The 27,196-nt window shown below is 50.6% G+C and overlaps 1 protein-coding gene across 8 annotated transcripts in view; it reads left to right on the top strand.

The window, feature by feature from the left end:
• The first annotated feature begins 1,990 nt into the window (after positions 1-1,990).
• The window catches only part of MVB12B (multivesicular body subunit 12B), a 64,856-nt gene continuing 39,650 nt past the window's right edge, over positions 1,991-27,196 (top strand). The window contains exons 1-7 of one of the 8 annotated variants that reach the window (XM_049833210.1): positions 1,991-2,070; positions 8,385-8,470; positions 9,536-9,658; positions 15,731-15,838; positions 19,523-19,619; positions 22,667-22,796; positions 23,078-23,200. In XM_049833210.1, the coding sequence (XP_049689167.1) occupies positions 9,548-9,658; positions 15,731-15,838; positions 19,523-19,619; positions 22,667-22,796; positions 23,078-23,200 (569 nt within the window). In that variant the 5' untranslated portion in view covers positions 1,991-2,070; positions 8,385-8,470; positions 9,536-9,547. Of the gene's footprint in view, positions 2,071-2,288; positions 2,324-2,356; positions 2,524-8,352; positions 8,471-9,535; positions 9,659-15,730; positions 15,839-19,522; positions 19,620-22,666; positions 22,797-23,077; positions 23,201-27,196 lie in introns of those variants that run through there. The other 7 variants (XM_049833212.1, XM_049833208.1, XM_049833209.1 and 4 more) reach the window with 7 other exon arrangements.

The raw sequence follows: 27,196 nt of genomic DNA on the forward strand, positions 1-27,196 counted from the left end.
TTTCTCTTGGTAGTAAGCATGACCACACCAGGATGAAGCACGAGGAGCTTGAACAACCCTGAGGATCAAACCCAAGAACTGCCCTGGTTGTCAGCTGCACCCAGCTCTGCAGACACCTCAACAGCTGCAGACCAGCCACAGCTGCGCCTGCGGGAAACTCTTGGTGAGCCGAGCTCCTACCTACCTCAACGAGAGCCAGATAGGTGCAAATATCGCCTGGAGACACCCATGGAAGAAAAGAGAAGGGCTGTTTTGCCAACTGCTTCTGCTCAGTTCAGCCTGGCTAAAGGTATGTACATAGGCAGAGGGTCCAAACAGGATGGAAGAAGCAAACAGTTACCCAGGTGGGAAAAGAACAGGCTGCATGGAACCTCTCGAACGATAAGCAAATCTGAGCAAAAAGAGAATGGGAGAGGGGAAAAAAAACAGGGAATTAGCAGTGTAGTTAAAGGCGGAATATCAAACAAAGAATCACTCTGTAACAATACGGATGGACCCTCCAATAAAGGTGCCACTCCTTCAGATGGTACCTGATTTTGTCAAGGCAAAAGAGGACAAGTGGGAGGAAATTTGGGTGACATCGTCTGAGTGAGGTCTTTCTCCTCTTACAAGTCACAGAGGCCACATTTCTAGCACAAAGGAAACCATGGCTCTGAACAGGCAGCATGTCACAGAAAATAGTGGAAACCAGCTATAGAAAGGACCCAGGAGACCATCTTGCCTGGTCCCTGCCCCAAGAGAATGACTGAGTAACATCTGGTAAGTGCTTTTAGGAGGACTTTCAACTTGATCAGTGATAAAAACTGTCCCATCTGTGTTTCACTGTCTTTGCTTGTTTTTCACCGTACCTTTGCAGAATCTCTTGCTGCACTTCACACCCATTACTCCTTAGTCTAGCCTCAAAGAGCAGAACAGGTTACTGCCCTCCTCTTTAATTCACCTACAGATCAACATGTTTCCCTCTCTCCTTTATTTCATTCTTCACCCCAGGATTTTTTCTTTAGATTAGCAGCTGTGACTCAGTCTTGCATCAAAGGCCATTGATGTCAACCCCTACACCAACACTGCTGCTCTCCAGATTATCATTGATGACCTTCTTTGAGGTAAGGTGCTCAAAACCAAATGCAGGACAGCTGCAGGATTAGTTCATATGATTAGGGCTATAGGCCATGCTACTCTTCCAGGTTATGCTGTGATTTGCATAATCTGCTAATTTAATAAGCATGTTCTCAATTTCATCACTGACATACGATAACATTGACCAGAACCAGACCTCTGGAGAGCCTCAGGTCAGGATGTCTTCCGTGCTGCCAGTCAAACCCTAAGTGGCTTCTGGTTACCCAACCAGCCTGGCAAACCCTGATCTCTCTGGACCACATTTGCTTAGTTTGTTTTTCAGGCCATGGTGAGAGCGAGCATCAAGTATGCTTGATGTTATTTTCTCCAACCCACCTGACTAACATGACTACCTTCCTGAAGTCAAGGTAGCTTCCAAAATGGCTTATCCCCCAACCGCAGCAGCCGTTCTCTCAAAAAGAAGAAAACTAGTTTGCCCTTCAGCAGACCGCAGCAGCAGCTGACCATCTCCTAGATGCCCTCTGTTTCAGAAGGAAGGCTGAGGTTCCATTGACCAAATTACAATTATTCAGCTCTTTTCCCAGCTGGCATTGCCCATCTTCTAAAGGCTCAAGGACCACAGCCCGCGGCTGGGGCAGACCTCCAGCCAGGAGAAGCTGTTGAGAAGCTTCCACCGACGCGGGGCTCAGCAGATGAACCGTTTTCTCCGTGAAGCCTCGCTTTTTGCGTCGTGGGGGCTCGCGGGAGCCGGCCCCTGGGCCCCGAGTCCTGCCTTTGCTAGAACCCAAGGTGGGACGTGGCGGCGGGCAGAGCCCCGCCGCCCCGGGGATGCTGGGGGGGACCGCGGGGGGTGGCGGAGCCCCGGGGCGCTCCCCCCTGCCCCGCCGTGGGTGGGGCAGGGGCAGGACAGCCGAGTGCCGTCCCGGCCTGCGGGGCCGGTTTCGCTTTGGGCCGCGGCCGGGCGGCGGGAGGCAGCGCTGCGCGGTCGCCACGGTGAGTGAGCGCCCCGTGGGACGGGACGGGACGGGGCGGCCCCGAGGGGGTCGCGGTGCCGGCCGTGCGGGGGCCGGACCGGGGCGGGCTCTGGGCCCTGCGCGCCGCGGTCCGGCCGCGGGTGGGCGCGGAGCAGCGGCGGCGGCCTGCGCGGCGGCGGCGGCGGCGGCGGGGAGCCCGAGCTGCGCCGTGCTGCGCTGCTGCGGCCCCGGCCCCGCCGCTCCCCGGGGCCCGGCACGGCGCGCTCCGCCGGGTAAGGCTCCGCGCGGGGCCGGGCCGCGGCCTGCCCGCCGCTCCCCCGCCCCGCTCCGCTCCGCCCGGGCCCGCAGGCCGCTCCCCCGCCGCCGCCGCTCCTCCCGCCGGGCCGCGCCGCGCCGGCCCCGCCGGGCGATGAGGAGCTGCTTCTGCCTGCGACGGGGGAGCCGCGACCCGCCGCCCGCCGCACGGGCAACAGTTAAGTGTCCCCGGACCCGCCGCGGCCCCTCGGCGCGGCCCGGCCCGCCGCGGCCGCCAAGCTCCCGGGCGGGCGGGGGGGCGGGGGGGCCCGGGCCCGGGCGGCGCTCGGGGCTCCTGCGGGGCGGCCCGGCGGCGGCAGCCGGTCCGGACGGCGGAGGGGGGCCCGGCCCGGCCGCCCCTCCCGGCCCCTCCGCGGCCGGGGGCGCTGACGCGGCCGGCGCGCCGCGGCTGCAGGCGAGGCGGGCAGGCCGGGACCCCCCCACCCCACCCCGGCCGCTCGGGGCGGGCCGGGGCAGAGCCCCCCCCCCCCCGGAGTGCTGCGGCGGAGGGACCGGCGGCAGCACCCCGGGCTGGGGCGGGGGCCCGCCGGTGCCGTGCGTCGCCGGGAGACCGCGCCTTCTCAGCGCTGCCAGCCCGGCGTGCGAGTGGCCGAGCTCCGGCCTGCGCCTGGGCTCCCTCCTGTCCTCCAGGTGAGGTCGAAGGGCTCTGCTGGGGCTGGCGGTCAGCTGCCGGAGCAGCCTCGGTGGTCGTTGGTGGGGCAGAGCCTTGTGACCTTGACCTGCTCCGGAGCGTGCTGCAGGTTTTATTGGCGGCTGGTTGGAGAAAATAACAAAAAAACCCCATGTTTCGCGTGGCTTTTTGCTGCAAGTGTTGCACAGCGGGGGTTTCCTTGACCGCCCGTTTTTCTCACCTGTTCTCAGGTTTCTGTGTACCTGGAGGTCATAATGTGGGCTCTCTCTCTACAGTGCTGGCCGGAGCAGTGATACTGAGTTGCCTGTGTTTTATGTACTTGCCTCTTGCATTGCTGAGGCTTGTGAGCTTTCACTGTGGTTTCTGGAGAGGTTCTCGAAGATGCAGCAAGCTTCAGTATTTTCTGTGCTTTCTCTGAGCTGAGGCATTCGCAGCTTGGTTGTGGTAATGCAAGCAGAGTCCTTCAGCTGAAACAAGACAGGCTGGGCTTCAGCAGGTGTTCAGCTGATCGGGCTAAAACTGAGGTTTCTCCATCTTGTGTTTTGTTTCAACTGAGGGAGAACATGCTAACGTATGCCTTCGTGGTGTCTGTGCCTCGTGTGGCAGGTTGGCAGTGTCGTCCCTGTAATTTTTAGCTCAGATAGCCTTACCCGATAGATTTTCTCAGTGTACTGGGATGAAGACTTAGTTTGAGCTTCTGGAGGTGTGAAATAAAACACACAAAATTTCACTCCTGTAGCACGTGCTGCTCTGACAAAGTGAATCCTGGGCTCAAGGGTTCCTGTAGCCCCCAGGGACTTGTTCATATGTGTGCCAAGATAGAAATAACTGAACTGAATGCCATTTAAATTTTGCTGCCCTGGTGCAAGGTCATCTGTGTATGGAAACCTATTTTGGTTTGAAATAGGACACTCTTCACAAATGCGTGTCCGTGGTTAGAAGGGCTGTGAAGCAATACAAGGTCTCAATTCTGCTCATTCTGTGACTTAAGTTCCCATTTCCATCCAGTTCAGTCACAAACTGTAGAGGTTTTGCAGCTGACACGGGGCAGCTGTCTCAAGGATGGGAGCCTGGGTGCAGAGGTGATTCCAGACATACTTTTGTTTGGGGCGAAATGTGAAACTGAAATTCTGCCTGCTTGTGATGGAGGCCTCCAGGGCCCTGACCCTATGTCCTGCCACGGTCTCCTGTTTTTCTGATTGAAACTATGTCCTATTCCATGAACAGAAATAGAAAATTGGCTGGGGCTGTGTCCTGTTCCTGGATGTGGTGGGAGGACCAGGCATGCGGAGTGACTTCTAAGCAACCCGTGTTGTTGCCAGCATTACCTACCGCCTTTTCAAAATGATGGAGTGATAACCCGAGCATGCAAGTGAGGGTTTTAGCAGTGCGTCTGCCTTGGTTTGATGGGATTATTTCCTGCAGGGTGCAGGAACTCAGTGAGGTAGTTGATAATTTTTCTCCAGTTTTGCCTTAGCTCATACTTCTCTGCCTGTGGGAAGAGCAAGTCAGTGTCAAAAGTGCAGGGCTTGTAGTTGAAGGAAGAAACAATAAGACCATTCTTTCGTCAAGTCCCTTGCTATTTAACTTTAGAACTTGACCTGCTTTGCTGGCAGCGTGATGCTTCTGAAGCAAATACGTCATCAGGCCTCATCTGATCATGTACCCACCAGCTCTTGAACTTGGGAAAAATGCTGTACAAACTCACAATAATTCATATTTCTGAAAACGTATTCCTTTTCTATATACGTGTCCCAGCCAAAGTCCAGTGGTGCGTGTGGTCAGTCACCTCAGTGGAATACTTGAAACGGACAGTGAAGCCAGCAGAAAAATATGCCTAGGATAAACTAATAAAAGCGGAGATGAGCTAGCAAGAAAATGGGTGAGAGTGAGTGAAAAGGATGTAAACAGTCTTGGGGGTGCTGGGAGAAGGGGAGGTGTGTGTGACTGCGGACATGGGCTGCAAGACAGTTCCCTCTGGGGTGATGAGCTGCCCTCAGCTTTGCCGTCTCGGCAGAGTGCGGGGCTCAGGGTGCTGAGACAGCGATGTTGAGCTGCGCTGCCAAGTCAGCAGAGGGCTTGGCACTGCCAGGGCAACACGGACCCTGTGTTACACATCTGGGGAGCAGACCGGGTGTGCGTGTTGGAAGTAGGTACTTTGCAGCAGGAGGACCCAGAGTGGAGCACCAGTGAGTGTTGCCTGGTGACGGATCAAACCGAGACCCTGGCTGGGCTGTCCGTGTGTGGCTTTCTGACTAAATGTTACTGCCTGCCGCCCGTGCTTTCTCTACTCTTCTGCTCTACCTGGTGGCTTGCCCTGCGGGCTGGCAGCCTCTGGAGTCAGGGCTGGCAGGACAGGACAGAACACTGCTTGCTCTGGCTTGTGTGAAAGGCCCTCAGCTCCTTGGCCTCAAACTCCCTGATGCAAAGACTTCTGGAAGCCTGGTCAGCAGCAATGCCTGGAGCCTGCCTGCTGCAGGGCACCCCAGCACTGCTCTCCCCTACCCCCTTGGTGCACCGCAGCCCACAGAGCCATCTGTGCTGGGTTGAAGCAGGGAGCCTTGCTGCCCTGCTGAGGGAGCAGGATAAGGTCTGTGCCGCGTGCCTGCAGAGGTGCCTGTTGGGGCCAGTCTGCATCTGGCCATACTGGGCCGGGCCTGGGTTGGTGCCACACAGAGCAAGTGGTCCCCCAAACCCTGGGCAGGAGGAGGCAAAGGAGATAAAGCAGGGCCTTGGCTGAGGGCAGAAGGCGAGAAGGCTGTGGCAGAGGCTGGCAGAGTCCCTGAAGGCCTCTGCTGCAGCTGGGCGTCAAGATCCCTGGGACACCCGTGCCTCCTGCCTCCCAGCATGGCCAGTTTGAGGGGGCAGGAAGCATTCAGGATAAAACCAGCAGCATGGTGGCTGCGTGCCGAGAGCCCGTTCTCCGCATCTTGTACTGCAGCCATCCCGCCCCGCTCTGCCATGCGCTGCTTGGGACTGGTCCCAGCAGGATGCACAGGGACTCTGGTGGAGGCACATCCTTTCCCCGCTGGTTTTGTCCGAGTGGCCCCATGGTGTTTTGAAGCTTCTTCCTGCCCCAGGGCTCGCATCCGGCTTCCCTTCACTGCCTGGGCGTGCTGGGGGCTGGATGTGGCCCTGCAGTTGAGAATGACCTCCAGGGAGCATGCTCCCAACTAATGGGAAAAATGTTCTTTGAATTGTTTTGGGCTGTTCCCAGAATAACCCTGCAGCGGGTGGAGCGGCGCAGGCCCTTCGGCAGCGTGCGGCAGACGCAGCTTAGCGCAGGATGGTGAAAGGCCATCTGGTCAGCTGGTTTGAGTTCTAGGCCACCGTGATGTTAGGCGGGTGTATAGGTCAAACTCGCGTTGTTTAAAGAGAACTTCATTAAAATAACAAGCTGTCTAATAGGAGTATTTATAGAATCCTGCTCCTTAATTTAATCTGTTCTTCTACTGTTTGTTTTTTATTTTTAAGTTCAAAGGTGCGATAGAAAAGAAACCAAACTTTGCAGATGCCCTGGGGGAGAAGTGCAATGTAACTAATTGTCTGTATGATTGCCCAGCCAGAGACTCCCCTCTGACCTGCACAAAGTTCACAAAAACATTTATCCGAGTGTGCAAACCGATTGCTGTTGCTCCATACCATATCTGTTCCAGACGCATCCTCGATGCCACCCGCACGGCGGGAAGCTGGCCTGGTGTGGCGGAGCCTCACTGTGCTGCGGTGGCTGGGTGCAGGCCCAGCCGCCTTCGAGCGCTGCCGCCCCAGCCCTCCCACTGCAGAACAGGATGTGCCGCGCTGCCCGGAGACCCGGAGGTTCGTTTTCTGGGCAGATGCTCTGCCTGCCCGTCCCCGCCGGGCACGGGCCGCGGCACGAGTGCCAGGCAGAGGAAGGTGCCAGGCTCACTGCAAGCTGCGCAGCGGTGGCGGGCGCAGGGAGCCCAGCTCAGACCTCGCCGTAATGGGGTGCTGCTCTGGGCCCTGCGCCGGTGCCGCCTCACGTCTCGCCCCGTGGCTTCTGCCTCCCACCCTCTCGAAGCGGAAAACCCTCTCCTCCGTGCTTAGCTGCTGCTGCCGCCATAGAGGGGCTTTGTGTGAGCGGCACAAAGTGAGGATTGATGCCGTTTCCCCTCCCCCTGCCGCGCCGAGCGGGACCGCAAACGGCTCTGACAAAGGTGCCCTTCTTCCTCCCGCCGAGGACAGGGTGCCGTCAGGCTGAGGGGGTCTGCCCAGCGGCACTGCACTGCGGGTGGAGGCACCCTCCCATCCCGCAGTGGTGCCGGGACCACCAGGGCCCCGTCCTCAGCCTATCCCAGGCCGACCCTGCTGCTGCCCGGGTTCCTGCCGGGGCAGCTGGGCCTCCCTGCAGCAGGCCCCAGCGCAGTGAGCCAGGGCCTGGGCAGCATTTGGCAGCAGGTCCCCTGCTCGCATTAGCCCTGTGCCTGCCATCGCTGCCACTGAAGAGGGAGTGCCAGGGGCTCCCTGCCCACCTGGGCTCTCCCAGGGCTTGGGAGGGGGCACAGCCCCTCTGCTTCCCCCCCTGTGAGGTGAGGTGTCGGTGGCATCCCGGCTGCCCCTGCTCCTGCTGCCTCTGCGGAGCAAGCCAGTGCTTCGTCAGGACGGGTTTGTTGGAGGCTGGAGGCGCCACGGGAGCGGATCTGCTTCCCCGCAGTGCAGCTGCAGCCGTGCTGGAACCTGCTGTGCGGTGTTCTTAGTGTGCTGGGGAATATCGTCACTTACCTGGATTTCAGTTCAAAACGGCCTATAAGAAGCTTGTATCAGCATTCATTATCTCCCAGCTCCTCCCAATGTGTAGTAACAAGTCATCACAGTATTGAGAGTTGGAAAAGTTGGCAAAGTTTCAGAAAACATGCATCTGTATGAAGAACAGATTGTAAGTTCTTTGTTAAATTCACATTATGTTTGCTCGGTACTGCACGTTTTAGGCAATGGGTTCTGGATTATCTGCGAGGCATCTGGATGAGCCAGTGGAGCAGCGCAGGCAGCGGTGCGGGGTTTGTCTGGGCTGTGCCGGGTGCCACCAGCGTTACTGTGGCAGGGTCCTCCTCAGGGCAGGCGAGGAGTGGGTAGGGAGCCCGTCAGGAGGGGAGGGTGAGCCCTGCGGCTCAGGGTGCGCTTCTAGTCGTGCTTTGGAAGCTTAAACCGTGTAGGGAGCAAAGTGTGTCTGCTTTGCTCTCTGTGTGCTGGATGCTTGTCTAGGTGCCCAAGCAGAGCTCTCTCCTGGGTTTGGTTCATCAGCAGTAGTGTTCTCACCATTACTGGTCACTAGCTTCTGTTGTTTTGGACTCCTGGGGTAGTCTGGCTGTTCATGTGACATTATTATTATTTACATAGGGCCCAGACTTGCTCTTTTTTATTGCCTGCAGCACGATGTTTGTTCAGACTGGGCATTGTGAAGTGTAAACCCAGGTCCCACTGGCACCAGCACTCACCTCTGCCTTTTCTAGAAGCAGTAAGTAACCAGCCATCTACATGGCCTAGAAATACTGGGATTTAATTGCTCTGAGGAGGGAATTGTATTAGGTAGCTCTGGTTCACGGCTTGTCTGGCTGCTCAGCAGTGACGCTTGTTTACACAAAGCACTGCCCTTTTATCTCGGGGTGCGTGGGGGGCGGTTTCCTGGGGCATTCCTGCCTGAAAGCTGGAGAAGACTTGCCCTAACTGGCTGCCTCTGCAGGAGACCACATGCTGAGGCAGTGGCACCTTTCCCCATCCTCCTCCTCAGTGAGTTGTTTCAGCAGCTCTCGTCCTCTCCTCCTGCTTCCTGCAACAGCATCTTTCCAAAATTGGTTGGTCTTACCTGCTTCTATCCCCCTTTGCGTATCTCCCTCCCCTGAAGTACTCGATGATGTCTCCCTTCTCCTGGAAGATGCTCAGGCCTCTTCAAGGCCTCTGTCTGCTTTGCATCAGACCATCCTGTGCTGCTTCATCTGTGTTCCCCTGGTGTTGAGGCTTTCTGCAGCAAGCGCAGTTTTGCATACGGCGCCAGATACATCTGTGCTGCTATATGAAAATGGTGTGGTTCAGGAGGGTGCAATGGGACTGACGACTCGTGGGCGAACCCCCAGCCTGTCTAACACCCGTAGTGGATGGGGAACCTCCCAATAAAGCCATTAAGAGCAGATTTCTCGCTGCTTAAAATGGCAGAGCTGCTTCAACCAGCCTAACTCAGGGATGAAATTTGCTCTCTGTTTTGGAGGGAAGGCAATGAGCTTGGGTTTTCCCATCATTACTAGATGGAGACCAGCCCATGCTAAGTATACTGGAAGCAACAAAATTAATCTCCAAAGGGGCTGCTGGCCCAAATTCCAAACCTATTGGGCATTGCACAAATGTACCCTCTTATCAAAAGCAAATGAAAGTGCAGAAGGTGTGTCTGGCCTAATCCTGTGTTTAACTTGGCATTCTGTGGTGTGTCAGCACAGGCACTGTAGCATGCATGCAGGCTCTCAGTGCTCTATGTCTTCTGCTGGGGTGTGCTGCCGAGCAGCCCTTTAATTCTGCTCCTTTCTTTCAGGATCAGTCCATAATGCCTGAAGTGCGAGACCTCTCAGATGCCTTGCCTGACTTGCCGATGGATCCCATCACGGGTGTTGGTGTGGTTGCATCCCGGAACCGAGCACCGACAGGTTATGATGTAGTAAGTAGAGCTATTTCAGCTGCCGTTGCTAATGATTTGGTTCTGCACTAATGAGGCTTTACTTTGCTGGGAACAGCATCTCTTCAGAGAGGGCTTGCCTTCAGATGTGTGCTTTAAGAAGTAATTTGATATCCAGCTGCCCACCTCTCAGCCCACAGCACTTAGTGCTTTCCCTCAGTGGAGTTTTGTGGGTGCAGTCGTGCTACTTCATCTGTGCCATTCCAGAGGAGCATAATTACCTGGAGGAGGGGTTTTCAGAAACAGCTGGCCACTGTGGCATGCAAATTTAATAATCCTAGTAACATCCATCCTGAAGGAGTCCTAAGTATTGCACAAATTATATCTCTGAATAAATGGATCCCGCATCAGCTGTTTAATCCCACATATCAGCACTGCACAATGATGATGATAAGCTCCAGAATGGGAAGCAAAGAGTTTCGCACCCAGCTGAAATTGCAAAGATGATTTTGATGCACAGAATGCAAACCTCTAAACTAAGCTTTGGCAGGAGGCTTGGCAGCAGGAAAAGGCAGCTGGATACAGCAGAGATGAATATGTGAATGGATAAAGGAAGGTCACTGTTTAACAGCTGCTTGTTCCTTGAATTAGTTGCTGTGTAACCAACAGTGTGACTTTTCTCCCCATAGGTTAGTGTCCCAAACAGTGAAATATCATAAAATACTGACCTCACAGAGCTCTATATGGAAAGATTTGGCATGTAGTCCCATCTGCTCACCTTTCTATGTATCCTGCTCCAACTGTGCTACGTCACACCTTGGCTTTCCAGAGTCACACAGCTTGTGTGGCTGGGAGTGGAAATCAGTTGACTTGAGGCTTTGCTCACACCTTTTCAGCTCTGGATCATTGCATACCCTGTTCAGTGTAAGAAGGAAGAAAATGGATCAGGCTGAAGTAAGGACATGAGGGAGGGGATTCTGAAAAGGCTCCTTAAAGACCTGGAAGGTTTTTGCATTTACTGCATTTTTCTGAGTGCTCATTACCTGTGTGAGCCAGGCTGTGTAATTAGCTGCTTGCCCTGATAAAGGAGCACGGGACAATGTGAGAGTTGTGATAACAGAATTGCATTCTGCCTAAATGACTGGGCAGAGAGAGCGCTCACCCCAGATAGCCTGTCTGTGGTTTAATAGGGAGCTTCAGCGCTAACGTAGTTTAAACTAAACAAGATAAAAGACTCTTCCTGTGGCTTAATCCAATTACAGTGGTGTTGTAATAATGCTTGTGAATGTGGGTCGCTCTCTCCTAGGGGGCACAGAGAGGAGTCTGCCCTTCCTCTGGTTCTTCTGCCTTCCTCTCTGTTTACCAGGAACCTTTCTCTGACGCTGGGGCCAGCAGTCCCCCCTGCAGGCTGTGGGGAAGTGCCTGCTGTCTGCAGTTGTCTTGCCCTAAGCATGGCTTCCACACCCTTACTCCCTCAGCCTCGTGTATGGCAAATCAGCAGCACGTCTCTGTGCCTGGATGCTGTGAGCTGCAGTTGGTGTCCTTTTCACCATACAGCAACTGCTGTGATGGAGCTGCCCTGGGTGCCACCCTGATGTGACAGGATGTCCTGGTGCCCAAAACCACGGGATGGTGGCACGTAGGGCTGTGCTTTTCTTGTCTGGATGTCTGGGAATGTGGCTCCTCTGCGCGAGTCAGGGCTCTGGAGCAGTGTGGGGTATGTGGGGTTGCCACTTCCCCCTGACCTCTCTGGAACCCAGCCTGTCCTATCTGAAGGCACGAAGCCGAGTATGCAGAAGTGCACTTCTCAGTACAGCAGAGAAAGTCATGTTTTGAGACATGGGCAACGTGAGGACTTGGGCAGTCTCAGGCTCTGTCCCTCTCCAGGTATGCAATTTCCCTAATGAGACACTGAGAGCTGATTGTTGCTTCAGGCTGTAAAGCCTCGATGAAGGCTCCATCCTAGGAGTGTACTCCCTAAAACCCTAATAGTTAGAGGTTCAAACTGCACCCTGAAAAGGAGAACCACTCATCTTTTGGGAAGTGTTAACACCAGTTTATCTTGGGATGTTGTTGTAGTCCCTTTAGGGATCTGATGGCTTTGCTTTTTGCTACAGCATCCTGCAGCGTTCAGTTCCACATGTGGTTTCAGATTTGTGTGGGAAAGTATTTCCTCTTATTAGCGATGAATTTGACATCGTGTAGTTTTACTGATGGTTTTGAGTTTTGTGATGGTGAAGTACCCGGTTCTCTCTTTCTCAGCTATGTTATTTATAGGCTTTACCCAGTTTCCCTTTCCTTCGTGTCCTTTCTCCAGCCGTTGCCATATTCTTTTCCTTCCTTCTCCCTTTGTTCCTCTTTAAAACAAACAGGCAAAGGCACGGGTGCTTTCAGCCCAGGTGTAAGTTAAATGTCCAGGGGATGTCCTGGTCCATTTCCCAGGTTTGCATGGAGCCCTGGGGTTCGGCATACTGCCCGGCTGGAGGTGCCGGTGCGGCAGGGCCCAGGGTACCAGACCCGGGGGAATCTTGGTGAATGGGTCAGAGATCTTTTTCCCTCAGTAGTTTTTTAATTACTCGGAAATCTCCGTTGCCTTTTTGTCTGCTTAGAAAACAGCTACTGACGCTTGTAATGACTAACCAGGTCTTTGAACAGGTGAAGCACCAAAGACTTGATTTTGCCAAAATGTGCACAGTGTGTCTGAACTTAGATTCCTGAAAATCTGCCCAAACTGGCAAGACTGAGCATATGGGTGGGGAGGAAAGGGAGGAGAGGTGGGAGGCAGGGAGCCTGGGGTAGGAGAGAGGTGTGGTTCCTGTGCAGCCGCGTTCCTTGCTGCGGGCTGAACGCCAGCTCCATGGTGGGGTTTGCTCTGGGGTGAGAGCCTAAGCATGCTGCTCATCCAGGACTGTGCTGGAGCTGGACAGCTCACCACCGGTGGGGCAGACCCGTCCTATGGGGCAGGCAGTTTAGTGGGCCTGTTTGCCAACGGTCTGTCCTGTGGTAGCAGTAACACCATACTGACCGTTGGGCAGCAGGTAGATCACTCCACTCTTGGAGGGATGGGCTGGGGGACACCTTTCTTACTGGGTGCCACTCCATCAAGTCCATCTGTTTGTAGCACATGCTTGAGGAGTATCTTTCCCCAGCTCCATGAGGAGAAGGACCATTCCTTGTGCCCGAGGCGCTGGGTGCCCTGTGCCGGCTGCTGTTTCCTTTGTCCCGCACGTTCCTCGCCTCTTAGCCAAGCGGAGGACTTGGTGAGCTAGGGCTGTGCAGTGCCCATCCTGCCGGACAGGTCTGCCTCGGCCTCTCCAGGTCAGCTCCCTTCCCGTGTTGCCCCACCGAGGGCGTGCTGCCATCGTGAAGCAGCGCTGCTCGGGCACAGCTCTGCTTTGAGAGGTAGTGGGGATCCTCCTTGCCCGCAGGAGCCCAGCAGATGATGTAAGAAGTTTCCTGTTTATATTGCTCTGTTTTCTTTCCCCATGAGTTTTCTAACAAGTTAATGCATGCTTATGTTCTCCAGGCTTGGAAAAAACCTTCAGCAGGGTGATGCAGAGGCAGAGCACTTAATTGCTGGGGATGTCGCCTGCGACTGTTGCATTTCGGCAGAAGCAGAAATGGTTTTGCCGGTGTTCCCATGGGGCGCTGCAGCTGGCGAGCTCTCACCCCCAGCTGCTTTTTGCTCCGCTGCTCACGTCTTCCTGTGAGGCTCTGCAGGTGGCACAGCATGGCTGCGGTGGGCAGCTGGGCAGTGACCAGCAGCTCAGCTGGGTGGGGAAGCATCGGAGGGGCCTGAGTGTTGCTCAGCAGGGACCCTGTCCCCAAGGGGCAGTGCCGTGGGCCAGGCCTGGCACTGCTGACTCCCAGGAGCCAAGGACTCGGGTGCTGCCATCAGCTGCTGGCAGTGCCTGGCTCCTGCGCTGCCCTGGCCAGCCATTGGGCAGGGGCAGGAGTGGGAAGGGGAGCGCAGGGTCAGCCTGGATTGCTGTGCCTCCCTGGAGATGGGTCGGGTGCCTCGCTGTGGCACTGTGTGGCTCCCCATGGACCCAGCTTGGGTCTTTCTACTAGATACTTGGTGGGTTAGGATGGCAGGGTTGTTCCTAAAAGAGTGTGTGGTGTGGGTTGGAGTTTGGGGGTTTTTTTTTCATCATTAAGTCAGAGCATAGCAGTGCCAGCCTGCGTGGGGGCTCCGTCAGGCATCTTGGTGAGCTGTAATCCAGCTGTGCCCTGGCCAGTGAGTTGTAGAGGAGATGATATCAACTGAAGTGATGTACTACCACCTCAAAAATTATTTGGTATTGTTGTAAGTAATGTAAAGTTCCTAAACCTTACAGAAGTTAGATTAAAAGTGCATTTGACGGCAACTTGTATAGCGCCAATTTTACAGTTGCAGACTGGGTCTATTGCCACCTATTGAGTTTTGAGCATCTTTAATGAGGGAACAAAGAAAACAAAACCGGCTAACACAAGAAAAACTGAAATGTAGAACTCGAACCATATTAATAAACAAAGTGATTAAATCTGGTCGTAGTCCCTCAAACTGTTTCTAACAAGGGCTGGAGTTCAAGCTAAGTGTCCCTATATGCCAACAGTTTTTCTAAGCAGTCTGTATTCTGAATATCTTTTTGCCAGGACTGACTTACCCATAGGGGAGGGAGATGCACATGGATTTTCTGTATTCCTAAACTAGCACTTTAGGAAAGAGCTGAATTCAAGGAGTAATAAAGAAACAAAAAATCCCACCCAAATCCTGTTTTAAAATTTTCCTATTTAAAAATGATGCATGTTTCTTTGCAGAATCCTGACTGCAAAAGCTGTGTGTGTCATACAAGGGCTTGAGCTGAGCAGGGGCTTGTGAACAGCAGTTGCTGAAATGTGAAGAGCAGCCAATGCACTTTATTCCCTTTGCTGATCAGACAATAAACACGCTTTTCTCTCCCGCACATTGGATAATTGGAGGGTCTTGTCAGCACACATCTCTTGCTTCCTGCACCCTGCGCAGAGTTTCTGCTCGACAAAACATGGGTGCAAATAGTGACAACAAATGTCAGCTCTTTGTTATCAGGCTGCTCTGGGGCCAAGGTCTTACTCAATTCAGTAAGATGAGACTTGGAAGAGCTGCAGTGGAGCAGTTTGCCCCCATCTGAGAGGCATTAGGCAGAAGTTCAGCTGTGCTTCTGCTTAGCTTCAGGCCATGCTAGAGTCTCCTGTTGGGAGCCATCAGTTGGCCTTTAGTCTGGTGGGGTGATCTTATTTCTGCTACCCTCCTCCTTGTGTTTGCTGCCTTGTCTCCTTTCTTACTTGACAACAAACCTTTTGGGGCAAGGGCTCTTACCAGCTTGCACTGTGCAAGGCAAGTGCTGAGCTGCTAAAAGAGAGCCCTTTCCCTGGGTGTGGTGCTGCCTTGTGCCCATGCCTTGGATCAGCTTGAAGGTGAGATGTTCTCCTGCCTTTCTCCTCCTGCACATGCCGCTGTCTCTTTGGTGGAGGGCCGGGGGTCTGTTTCCTTTGCCCTCTGTGCGGTGTCTGCTACTGATTCGACTGGGCACAGGGTTGCATTGGAGAGGGATGTTTGCAGGGTGTGTCGTTGCCGATGGCACTGCTGTTAAAGTTTGTGAGTGACCAAGGCTTTCCCCAGCTGATGGAAGCAGCTTTTTGGCCTGGGAGCCAGAATTCCTTGATGGCTTTTCTGTGAAACTATAACTGAGATTGGGCAGTTTTTGTGCTTTGTCTACATGGACCCCTCCTCACAGCTTGCCCCAGTGTGCCCTTGCGTGTAGGGTGGTAATGAGAGCCTCAATATGCTGACTTTTCCAAACTATTGTTTGGAGACTGTAACCTGGAGACTGTAAACTGTTGCTGTTTCCTCATTAGAATAGCCTTTGTCAGAGCATCTTTAATCAAAGGACTCCCAAGAGACAGCATTTTTAGAACTTCTTTTTATACCTCCTCTTGGAAGTTCTTTGCACTGCACCTTGTGAAGAAACTAATGAGATACTGTGAGAGTTCGGGTACCGTTAATTAGAAGAGGTCTGAGGAAGAAGTACAGCACATATATTAACTTTATCTTGGCTCACATGTCTCCTCTCTCCCTCTGTCTTTTCTTTCCAGGCTGCACAAACAGCAGATGGCTTGGATGCTGACCTCTGGAAAGATGGCTTATTTAAATCCAAGGTCACACGATACCTGTGCTTCACGAGATCATTTTCAAAAGAAAATGTAAGTCTGTTTGAGTGTCTGCATGATTTGCATCTGTGCCTGGTATGCTCTTACCCATAGGATGATTCATTTTATGGAGCCAATTATAATTCAAGCAGGCATTTCACTGAGTTTGGGCGAGTCAGGAGGCAAACTGCAATGGCCAGATATTTGCATTTTGTCTACGTTCTTCATGGAAAGAAATCACTGGCAAAATCTGTAATAAAAGCAACAGAAAAGGGAATGCTTGCATTTCAGCAACCCACTTACACTACCATTTCCTGCTGTAGCAATGGGCTCTGCATGCTCATGATCCTAATGCATTTCTAACTCTAATTACCTAGAGAAGCAAATGCTGCAGGTAGTGTTGATGAAGGAAATGTTAGCTTCTGAATCCAGGGGCATCATAGATATTTTTTGCAGGATTAGCTTTTCTTTTTTTGTTGTTTTTGGTGCTGATTCTTGAAAATTTGCCCATGTTGTGTATATGCTACCATATTCTTGTAGTCTTCTAGTATGGCTATTAAGCATAAGTTAGTTTCTGATTAGTGGCAGTTGTCTGCCCACATCTTCTGTGGAGGAAAGGAGACCATGTACAGTGAGAACCTGATGCCTTCTACTGTGTTTTTGGTTGAGGCTAGTGTGAAAACTTCCTCTTTTCTGAGGGAACTATTTAATTCTACAATGAATGCACTCCATCTAGTGGGTAATCCTGCTTTTGGTCGTGTTTTGGATATTCAGTGACTCAATTGTCAGGGTATGGAGATAACCATTTTGTACTCATGCTTTCACCAACGATGGGAGCAGAAAAACAACTGTGACTTGAGAGGCTGATCATGGGTCCTGACAGGAAAGCCGGGGGCTGCCAATTTCTAGCATTTGACCTTTATTCCATCAGCTTCCCTGCCTGCCTCTAGATTAAAATAAAGCTCCAGATCTATGGGAAATAATGCTTCCTGGGGTGGATGGACAATAATTGTGCTTTTCATCCTGGAGTACCTGCAGTAGCAGGAATAATAGCCCCAGAATAGGCAGGGCAGGTATTAAATGGAAAGATTTGTGATGATTTGAGTATTAAGTTTATCTGTGGCTACTTTAAATGCAAGGTTGTCAGAAATAATTACAGGATAGTAGCAACTGCTGGCTACCAGAGACAGTGTAAGTACCCTCAGTTGGTGCCTGTTGGGCTTTTGGCATGAATCCTTTGCTCAGGACAGTTTGGGAATACATTCCTCATATTGATGAGGAGTGAATTAAAGGGAGTGGGGGGGGAGGACTGCTGGTCCCAGCTGCACAGCAGCCTGGTGTGCGACGTGTGGCACGAGTCACTGCGTCCTGCACGTGGGTTGTCTCAAGCCCTGCATCAGTGGCACGTTAGACCCATGGGCGCTTCTGGCAGAGCTCCTGGGCAGCAGCCTGCAGGCACTGCTGACCATGTTCAGGCGCTGTCATGGAGCCGCTGGTCCTGTGGTTCATCACGGCCATACCCAATGCACATTGGGAGCACCCCCTCTTCTCAGAGGGTGGATTTCCCAAGGCCTGTGAGCCTCCTCCGTCTGGCCGAGTGGGCTCCCTCCCGAACACGCGCCTCTGCCCGTGCTAGACAGAATATGCGCTTGTGCTGCTTGAGGCCACGGGCTTTGCGTGTGCAAGGGGGCCTTTTTGTGAGGCAGAGACCAGGCTGGTAGATGCTGGCACCGGTTTGCCAGTCCATGGGACGCACACAGATCTGATCAGCACTCCTAGTGCTCTGGCTGCAGGAAGGCTGGAAGCGGGCTGGTGGGCTGAGAGGAGGAGGGGACCGGACCGGTGGGGTAACAGCCTTTTCCTCTTGTGTGGGGAGCAGCACCCTTGTCCCCGGTTAGCCCAGCAAGAGCTTTTCCTCCCCTCTCAGTCCTCTCTGGCCACACAGGGGTACGATGTGCTGCCCGACTGGTGACCTCGAGGGTTAAAAGTCCTCGGTGGTAGCAGTGACCTAGAGCTCTCATCTGGGAGGGAGAGGCTTCTCTCGCCTGGAGGTTGATGTGTTGCTGTGCTTTGAGCTGAAAGTTTTACCACTCGGGGTTTTTTTTTTGTTTTTAACAAAACACTGGGAACTATTTGTCCTGAAGAACATGTTGTAGTTAGCAGAGGTAATGCACCTCAGATACCTGGTCTGTAGTGTCTCTGCATCAGAATCATTGTTCTCATCGGCTTACAATATTTGTCAGATTATGAGGACATTGCTGGTATTTGAGTGTCATGGTGAGGAGGCCCCAAATGGTGCATCTCGTAAACGGGGAGGCTTTGTGCCCCTTTCTCCTGTGTATATGGCAGAGCATCAATGCTGACTCCCAGAGTTTCAGCAGCTAACGAACTTATCAGAGACATCTCTCCTACCTGTCTGCTGCTGACGGAGGAATGATCGTTGGTTCAGCTGAAAGTTGCATGCTGATGTAACATAGCCAGACAGTTTGGATAAATAAAACATGAAAGATGAATCAGCAGTGACCACTTCATCTACTGTTTGCTGTGCCAGCACCATGTTTACTGATACATTCAGGCTTTGCAGCATCCAGCATTGCTTGCTCTGAGATGCCCTGGCCAAAGGGGTGACAGAGGCATGTGGGGGACTGCCTGGCCTCGGCCACTTTGCATGAGCAAAAGGTGTGTGCCACGCTTGCGTATGGTGGCATAGGGCTGCAGGCGGGGTGGCCCTCCTGGTGAGGGGTTGACCATGAAATGCAGAACCTCCAAAAAATAAACTTCAGACTTGATCTCCCCTTATTTCAGAGGTTGCAAATTTAAATATGTTTTAAAATAGTTCAGTGTAATAATCAGAGTGTGGAGGTTTGACTGAAGTACTCTGCCAGATAAAAACTAAAGGAGGAACTTAGCAACCCATAACAGAAAAAGACACTGACATGGTTTGATGGCTTAGGATGAAATTTTAATTGTTCTGTATTGCATTTCTGTTTATAAAGGCTGTGCAGTAACTAAAGTGTGTTTTTTCTTCCATACGTGAATCCAGATTATTGGCAGCAATGCTGGCTTTAACGAGAACTGCAAAGAAAATCTGGTCTCTAAACAATTGTGGAGGCTGTCATTCTGAATTGTGTTTTGAGCTCTTCAAGCCTTGATTAATAGGACAAGGCATCAGTTCAGAATTCATATGGACTCCAAATGAAGTTCTTCGTTCCAAATGGCCTGCTCTTCTGGAGTGTGCCTGCGTTTGGAGCTAGAACCATGTCTATTCAGTACTAATTAGCTAATGCGTGTTATAACTTTGGCTGTGTCTGCATGAACCATCTTCCTGTAATGCTTTCTGCTGTTACTGTCACAGAAATGTCATGTTGCTATTGTAGATGTAGAGTGTGTGATAACTAAGGTGACCTGCTTAGTGGATGAGTTGGTGGAGGTAATACTTTGAACTGCCGTGTTTCCAAAGGGAAGAGTTTAGTTGTGCTTCCAAGGATCCAGAAGTGTGGCAGTGGATGAGGTTTAAGAATCTGTAAATGCTGAAAGCTGTCCAGTGTCTCCTAGTCAATCATCATGTCGTTCCTGCAGAGGGGACAGTTGCAAGTGTTGGCTTGGTACCTCCTTACCATTTTTAAAGTTGGTGGTCAGATACAATGACAAGGTGCCTTGGGGTTCGGCAGGTGAGAAAAGCTGGGTTTGAATTTGGTGACATTGTCATAGTCAACTGTTTCTTTTCTCTCTCCAAAGAGTCATTTAGGCAACGTTTTGGTTGATATGAAACTCATTGATATCAAGGACACTTTACCTGTGGGCTTCATCCCCATCCAGGAGACTATCGATACACGTAAGTTGGCATCTGTTCTTCAGTTCTGTGCCTTGGGAGCGGCCACTGCTGTCAGGTGGTGGAGGGCTGTGTCCCAGGCAGAGGGACGCTCTCAGCACTGCTGCTCTCTGGGGTTACATGTGCATGTTTGGGGGCAGTTCTGGACTGCAATGAAACAGTCTTCGGTTTTCCAGTACTCTTCAGGCTTTTTAATACTGCTGCCTGACTGTCACCAGCTTGCCTGCTAGAGCAGCACAGCTCTGGGGCGGGAAGGAATAGTTTGTTCTTTCATTTTGCAAGGGTGAGCTAGGCCTAGTGGGAGCAGAGCTGCTGTGCTGAGGGATGTTCACAAATGGATGCCAAAAGGAGGGGCGTGTGCTTGTGGTGCTGGGTTTGTGTATGCTGGCTTTACACCTCCCACCATGAATAAACGAAGGCCCATGTCCTGACAGGTAGTGCTGAGGATGTTAGGGTGTGTTTACACTTGCTGAGAGAAGGCACAAGCGGAATGTCCAGGGAAAATACCATCCTCGTTTCTGCAAGGCAGAAATAGCTTTGCTGCAACATTTAAGCCAGCAGTTCCCAAAGAGTGTATTCGGATCCCCTGAGACTCATGGCAGTGGCAGCTGGAGCCACGTCTGGTTGCAGCACTCTGCAGCAGGTATCAAGTGCTTTGGGCTTGCAGCGCGGAGGAGGCTGGGGGCAAGCCCCATGGGAGCTGAGTGTGGAAGGGCTGCAGGACACCATGTGCTGGTGCTGAGCGTACAGCTACTGCTCAAGAGCAGGGCTGGTACCAGCGCTCATCAGTAATGAAATCCAGCCTAGTTATGAGTAGAAGCGAGTTATATGAGCCTGCTTTGCAGGGAATAATTCATGCAGGTCTGCAGCAGATGAGGATGGTTTTTCAGTCACTACTAACCTGGTTCTAATTTGAACCCATGACCTAGAAGTGAAAGGCTCTGCAGCCCATTTCCATTCCCCTGCATCATCCCCTTTCCCTGGAGAATTCCTGGGCACGTGTGGCGCGGGGGAGAGTCATTGGCTTATCCTGCTCGCCCTTGGGAGTGCTGGACGCTTACTGTGCGCTACTGTAATTTTGGCAAAGTTCTGGCGGAAAGGTGGAGGGGGACTTGGTAATTAATTTAAAAATGCATTGGATTGTGACCCATACAATCTTTAAAGCAGAAGCACTGTCTGTATTAATGAAGTCGTGCATATCCCTGCTTCCATTAGCATGAATGAACACATTTCGATTGACTGTTTATAATATGTTTACTTAAAATTAACTCTGGTTAAGCATGTGTAATTAAGGAATCCAGCTCCTAAACCAAGTTTGCTATAGACTGCAGACTCTAACCAAGTGTGAAAGAAACCAAAGACAAAAGCAAATAGCTTTGTACTTACTGTGAAAGTCAAACAAGAGACACTGATTTTGTTTAGAGTTAATTTTGTGGTTATATGTGTTTCTGTGCTCATCTCTAAGTGACAGTTGACTTGTGGTAAATATATTAAATATAGTACTCCTTACTAGGTTCTGAGAAAATTTTCAGATGTGGAAGCCTTAAATCCTGGCCTCTTAAAATCACTTTTAGGCACTTTAAGTAAAAGCCCTAGTTTTCCAAAGCAGGAAAAGACTAGACATCAGGGATACAGGTATTTAACATCTCTAAAAAGCAGCACTGTAACTGCAAAGCTGCACGCACAGATGCTGTATTGTGACACACCTCGCACTGTCTGTACATTTATTGGTGCTGGTGCGACAGCAAGTTTCAGAGGCTGGGATGGATTGCTTTCTCCAAGGTGTGGATTACGAAACAGGAGGAGCCTATAGAGACTAGGCTGCTTGCCATCTGTTGAAGTAAGAGCATATTTTTAAGCTGGAGGATATTTATTCATATTAAACTGAAGGGTTTTTATTTTGCAGGCACTTGCTTGTAGTTGCTGGTTGTTTCCAGATTTTCATTCAGTGTCTGCACTTCAGATTTTCAGTTTATCCATAGACTTCTGTCATGTCTTTCAAGTGCCTGCATTCACAAATAGAAACCTCACCTTGCTCTCACTGAGACTCTCGCAGACTCTTCAGGGTGAGACAGAGCAATGGTTTCCAAGCACCACAAATCTCTGTGTGCCAGTGCCACCCATTGTCATGTGCCTGACCCATAGCTGGATGTGGATTGTATCTGCATGCAGACAGTGTGCATATACATGAATTCATTTTACAGATAAGCCTTAACTCTGATGGGCTTGAGTTTTTCTTGATGGATAACATGGAAATAAATGAAATTGCTTTGTGGTGCATAGCAGGAAGGGGCCATGCAGCAGATTCTTCCACCCTCTGAACACAGGGCAGTGCAGCACAGTTGCCCTGTAGGAGGTCCTAGCAATTACTGCTTTGTAAATGTGGTTTATCCCTACAAAGATACCAGGGCAAACACAGTGGGAATATCATTTCAGTGCTTGCTGACTGAGTCAGGAGAGGTCATTAACACTTAAGATGGGTGAGATTTGGGCAGACAGCTTTTACCGTTAGCCACTCTGGCAGTCTGTTTCTCTGCCTGCTTCTCCTCTTGGTTTGTTTGGCTGTTTGCAAGCACTTGGCAGAATAAACTGACTGGTTGTGTCAGAGCTTCCAGGTATGTTCCTAGAGGCAGTGCTTGTGGGAAGAATATTTAGATATGACTGTCCAGGCTGGTAAGGCAAACATTACCTTGGAAAGAGAAAGCAAATGTGAGAAGTATGTGGAAGTGGAAAAATCACCTGCCATTTCTGTTCTGTGGTGCAGTATTCTGTGGCATACATGATGTCTTATCTTCTCTGCAGGCGGTAGTAGGGAGTACTGGTTTATCACAGTGCCTAATAACAAATCTCACACAGTGTACAGAGAGCTCCTGATAGAAAATTTCTCCAGTCACTGAATGGCACTGCACTGTCTGGTTTGCTGACATATATCTGTTCTTTGGCTCCAGTTCCTGCCATAATTATCTGCCTAATATCTGGAGAGACAATAAATAACATTTATGCCCTAATCTTGCATAAAAACCGCCCTGTGTCCTGGGTTGTTTTTGCAGAAGAAATAGCTTTCAGAAAGAAGAGGCTATGCATTAAATTCATCCCTCGAGATTCTACAGAGGCAGCGATCTGTGACATCCGAATCCTGGGTAGATCTAAACAAGCCCCTCCTCAGTACACATTCATAGGGTAAGTACCCCTCACTCCAGAAGCTGTTGTCATAAATTCAGTTGCACCAAGGCTAAGCACCCTGTTTTCCTCTAATTACTAAGTAGCAGTTTGCAAGAGCTGAAGCCTATCATTAGAAGAGTCTGCATAACTACAGGTGTTACTGAGTTTGATGTAGGAATTAAGTAACCCCTACTGGTCCTCACTAACGAAGGTGTTTGTGAAACACATCAGAGCTTGATACTTGGCCATGTGTGCAGCATTTGCTTGTAGCATTAATGTCTTCTGTGTTGATGGCGCAGGGAGTTGAACAACATGGGCATTTGGTACCGGATGGGCAGAGTTCCACGCAACCATGAATCTTCACAGCCTGCGACTCCTCCTTCCCAAGTACCATCTTCGACACCAGCTCCTAACCTGCCAAGGTGAGTTTTCTGCTTTCCAGCCCCTTCTGCTTGATGCTGCATGGTGTACTTGTATTGTTACTAACCTTGCCTGGGGGAATCAAGACCAGGGTGCCACATCAGTACAAATGATTGTGGCGTGATCTGATAATGAGGGAATGTGTCCTTCTTTCAAGTATTTGCCTACTGGAAGTTCCTTTGACTGTTGTTGTATAAAGACATATAGTTGTCAGAAGAAAGAAGCAGCCTGCAGAGGAAGGGAAACAGCAAACTACACCTTTTCTTCACTTTAAACTGTGCAGAATGTTGTAGTTTTCAACAAGTATGCGTGGGTCACCCCCGGAGAGTGGGCCAGAACTGTAGCCAAGCTGATTTTCCTCCCTTAACCAAAGGGAGGGAGAAGCGTTCATACAGATTTTAATGCATAGGGAGACAAGTTTTGCTCATTCTCCAGAATCAGTCCCCTCATGGTTTGAAGTACTGGCCCTGTTTTTTCCTTTCTTGGACCTGATTACTGTGCTCCGGTCTTGCAGGTGACATTGAGCATGCAGAGCAGACTGCTCATCCTGCAGTGACTGACAGGAGCAGCACTTCTGGGCAGATGCTGGCATAGTGTCTGTCCAGGTTGTTTTCCCTGTGTTATAGACAAAATTTGTGGGTGTGTATAAATGTATGCACTTGTGCGTATACTTGCATATAACAGTAGCATTGTATTGACAGCTTACTTGCTGGATTTCTCTGGACAAAACAAAGTGTTGTTAAGCAACAAACCAAACCAGACAGAGGTTAAACAGTGCTTTATAATCCTGGCATTTGCTATGAAAGCACAGCATCCAGTGCGAGATGGGCTTCTACTGATGAGGCTCATCAACTGAACTCCGGGCCGGGCTATTGTCAGGGGACAGCACATTCTCTACAGGTCTCTTTGGGCTTTTGCTTAATTAAGCAAATGCGTATTTTTACACTAGGCATTTGGTATACTGCAGATACATTTACAGTATTGCAATAACTGTTGAGAGCTAGAATTTCGAAGAAGGCAGTGGAGGGGAATTCCAGGGGGATTAGTTTGTATACAAAGGTCATTGTATTGTATGGGTGGAAAATACTCATGTCCTTCAAAGTCTTGACGTACAGGTCATTTCAGAGAATGATGCTTTTAACCTGCTGTAAACTGTTCCCAAAAAAGCTATCAGGTATCTTTAAGGCAGGTGCGTACATCTGAGCCTTCACCCATGACCCAGACTTAAATCTACTGTCTTGGGGTAGCTTTTTGAGCTCTCCAAAGCATTTGGGTGTTTCTTTCACTGAGAGTTTTGCTCAGTTGCCTGCTGTGCCATGGCACGCTGCTTGCTGTCCTGTACTGTCAGTTGTGCTGCAGGCAGAGACGCCGTCTTGCTTCTCAGACAGAGATGGAAGCAAAAGAGATGAAAAGCCAGCGGTCTTCTGGAGATTTCGGCCTGTCCCACTGGGAGCTGATATGTTGTTTTGAAGCTCCACTGGACATAAGCTACATGCTAGCACAGGCCATGCAAGATCAGAGAAAAAGATGTCTTGATTTTAGAGCACAGATCTTCATTTTCTGTCTGCAAGAAATTCCTGCCTGGGCAGATTTCCACAATAAAGAGGAAAAATTATCATAGCAAGAGAATGTCAATGGCAGTCCTTAATCACTAAGTGTGGAAGGGTCACTTTATGGCTGAGCAGGGAAGGCTGCAGAGCAGTGTCAGAGCCATTGGGAACAGGGCCAAAATTAGAGCTCAGAGCATCAGCGACAGTCTGAAAAGAAGTGTTTACAAGGCTTATATATTTTATAACCTCTTGTTGTACAGTTTATGGTTTACAATGGCTGCAAGGAAATTGGATCAGTTTTGTTTTACTTGCCAAATAAAGCAAATGTCAAAATAGTCAATATAAAATGTATTCTAATTTGGCTGAGTTAAAACAGCCAGTATGCAGTGGAATAATTGAATGTTACATTAATGCCTCCTAGTAAAAACCACCTGTCTGTAGCCAGCTCCACTCTCGTGCCCTGTGCGTGATTTACAGGTAACTTTTACGCCACCAGCCTGATCATTCAAAGCATCTTTCATGTCTGTTTTTTTACTCTGATTATTTATTATCCAATATATTTTTTAAGAAATAGAAATGTATATAAAGGTGCATCCTGCAAGTATTTCATTATTATGGGGAACACATACTACTTGAAAGCCTTTTCTAATACTTTATCAGCAATGTGGTAAGTTACTCAACACTTAATGTTTGTGGAAGATTGTCGTCACAAGTAACCTCTTATTTTTTACGTCACCATAGAGAGATGAGATTGCACTCGTAGCCAGTTTGCCATTTTATTCCATATGGATATATCCTGACAGGAACAGCAGTGAGTTATTCTGCTGCTGCTGTGAGCGCTAAGAGAAAATTGGTGAGCAGTGCCAAACAGAGAGCACTGTGGAGATTCTGCCATTAGGCTGGTCAGATATTTAAGCTATTCTCTTCAGTTGCTGGCTAGCATTATAAAATAATTTTAAATCAAGAGGGTATGCTTGGCTGCTTCAGAACAATTGCTAAAACTGGATATAAACTAAAGAAGAAAAACATAGCAGTGAGCTTCTGCACAGCAAAACCTTCCTAAATGAAAGGACTTTACGCTGTGGGAGGTGTTTATTTCTGCACCAGCCATGTTTCCTCTTCTGATCCATGATGTAAGTTCCTGATGGCAGTGGATGGCGGCACATCAGAGTTTTGTCATGTGTCAGAGGTTTGACCTCCACAGCTTGCTGCACGTCAGCAATGCTGCTTCCGTTGCTTGTGTTGCGGGGTTATGGCTCGCAGTCAGAACTGCACAAGGGGAGGCTTTGTTTGATATTCGTGCTGGACTGCATATGTTATTTTTCAGCCATTTCTTCTCCTTGGTGTTTCCTACTGCAGGCATCTGGCTTAATGGTCTCTAACGGCAGCCCTCGCGCATCCCAGTGAGGATGGCATGCTGTGCTGTGGAGCACAACCGTGCCATTGTGCAAGGCATCAAGCTGCTTTACTGTCTTTTCTCTCCAAATTCTGCGACAGCTTCTTGGCACTAATGGCAGCCTGGAGAAATGCACTTTCAGTTTCCCATCCTAGAAGGCTGCTACTAAAGAACTGCTTTTGTTGACTTGAGTCACCAGTGGGAGTTTAATGTAACTTTCTTGAGTACCTCCGCTCTGTGTTCAACTCTTGCACTCTCTGGTGCTGCATGGTGACACTGCTTTGCAGAACAGGAAGGTAATTGTCCCCCAAAAGAGGTGCTACTAACAGGTAATTCACCTGGCCCTTTGCACACTTTGGCTTCACCTAGCTTGTGGATCAGTGATTGCCAGTGCACGGGACGAGTACTTGGAGAAGAGTACATGTCACAAGCACTTGATCAGTGTCTTGGGGCTCAGCCCCTCCATGCCTCAAGCTCTGTTGGAGTAGGCTAGAGCAGGATTTGTGTGTGATGTTCTCCTCTTTGCAAGTCTAGTTCTAGCCTTTTGGGAGCAAGTCCCTGACTTCTGTGAATGCACAGCGCCAACCTCAAACCATTTTGCCTTGCGGTTGCCTACGTGATGGCTCCCATCACAGCTGCAGTGCTTTGTGAGCCTGTGTGGCTTCTGTGGTTTCGGAGTACGTTTCATATCCCTTCCCGAGGTGCTGTGGGAGTCTCTACCACCGTCACTCAAACAGCCCTCTCACAATTTGTCAGCTGCAAGCAAGATGTCAGTCAGTGCTGCTGAAGTGTGTTTTACAGTGACAGACATAATTGCACTTAACTTTTTGCGTGGATGTTATCAATCTGTGACGGATACTTTGGGAAATGGAGCACTCTGATTGCAGAAGATGTGTCATAGGCGTTTAATCTTCCTCTCGGAGAGACCGGGATTCAGTCACAACTTTTACTTGTTGATGTCAGGTTTTGAAAATGTAGATTCGTGCTGACCCTGGGAATCGTTCAGTCATTTAGTTTGCAAGGCTGTCATCCGAAAGGTTAATGGCTTACCA

This window comes from Accipiter gentilis, chromosome 29, assembly GCF_929443795.1.
Source record: "Accipiter gentilis chromosome 29, bAccGen1.1, whole genome shotgun sequence".
Taxonomy (NCBI): Eukaryota; Metazoa; Chordata; class Aves; order Accipitriformes; family Accipitridae; genus Astur; species Astur gentilis.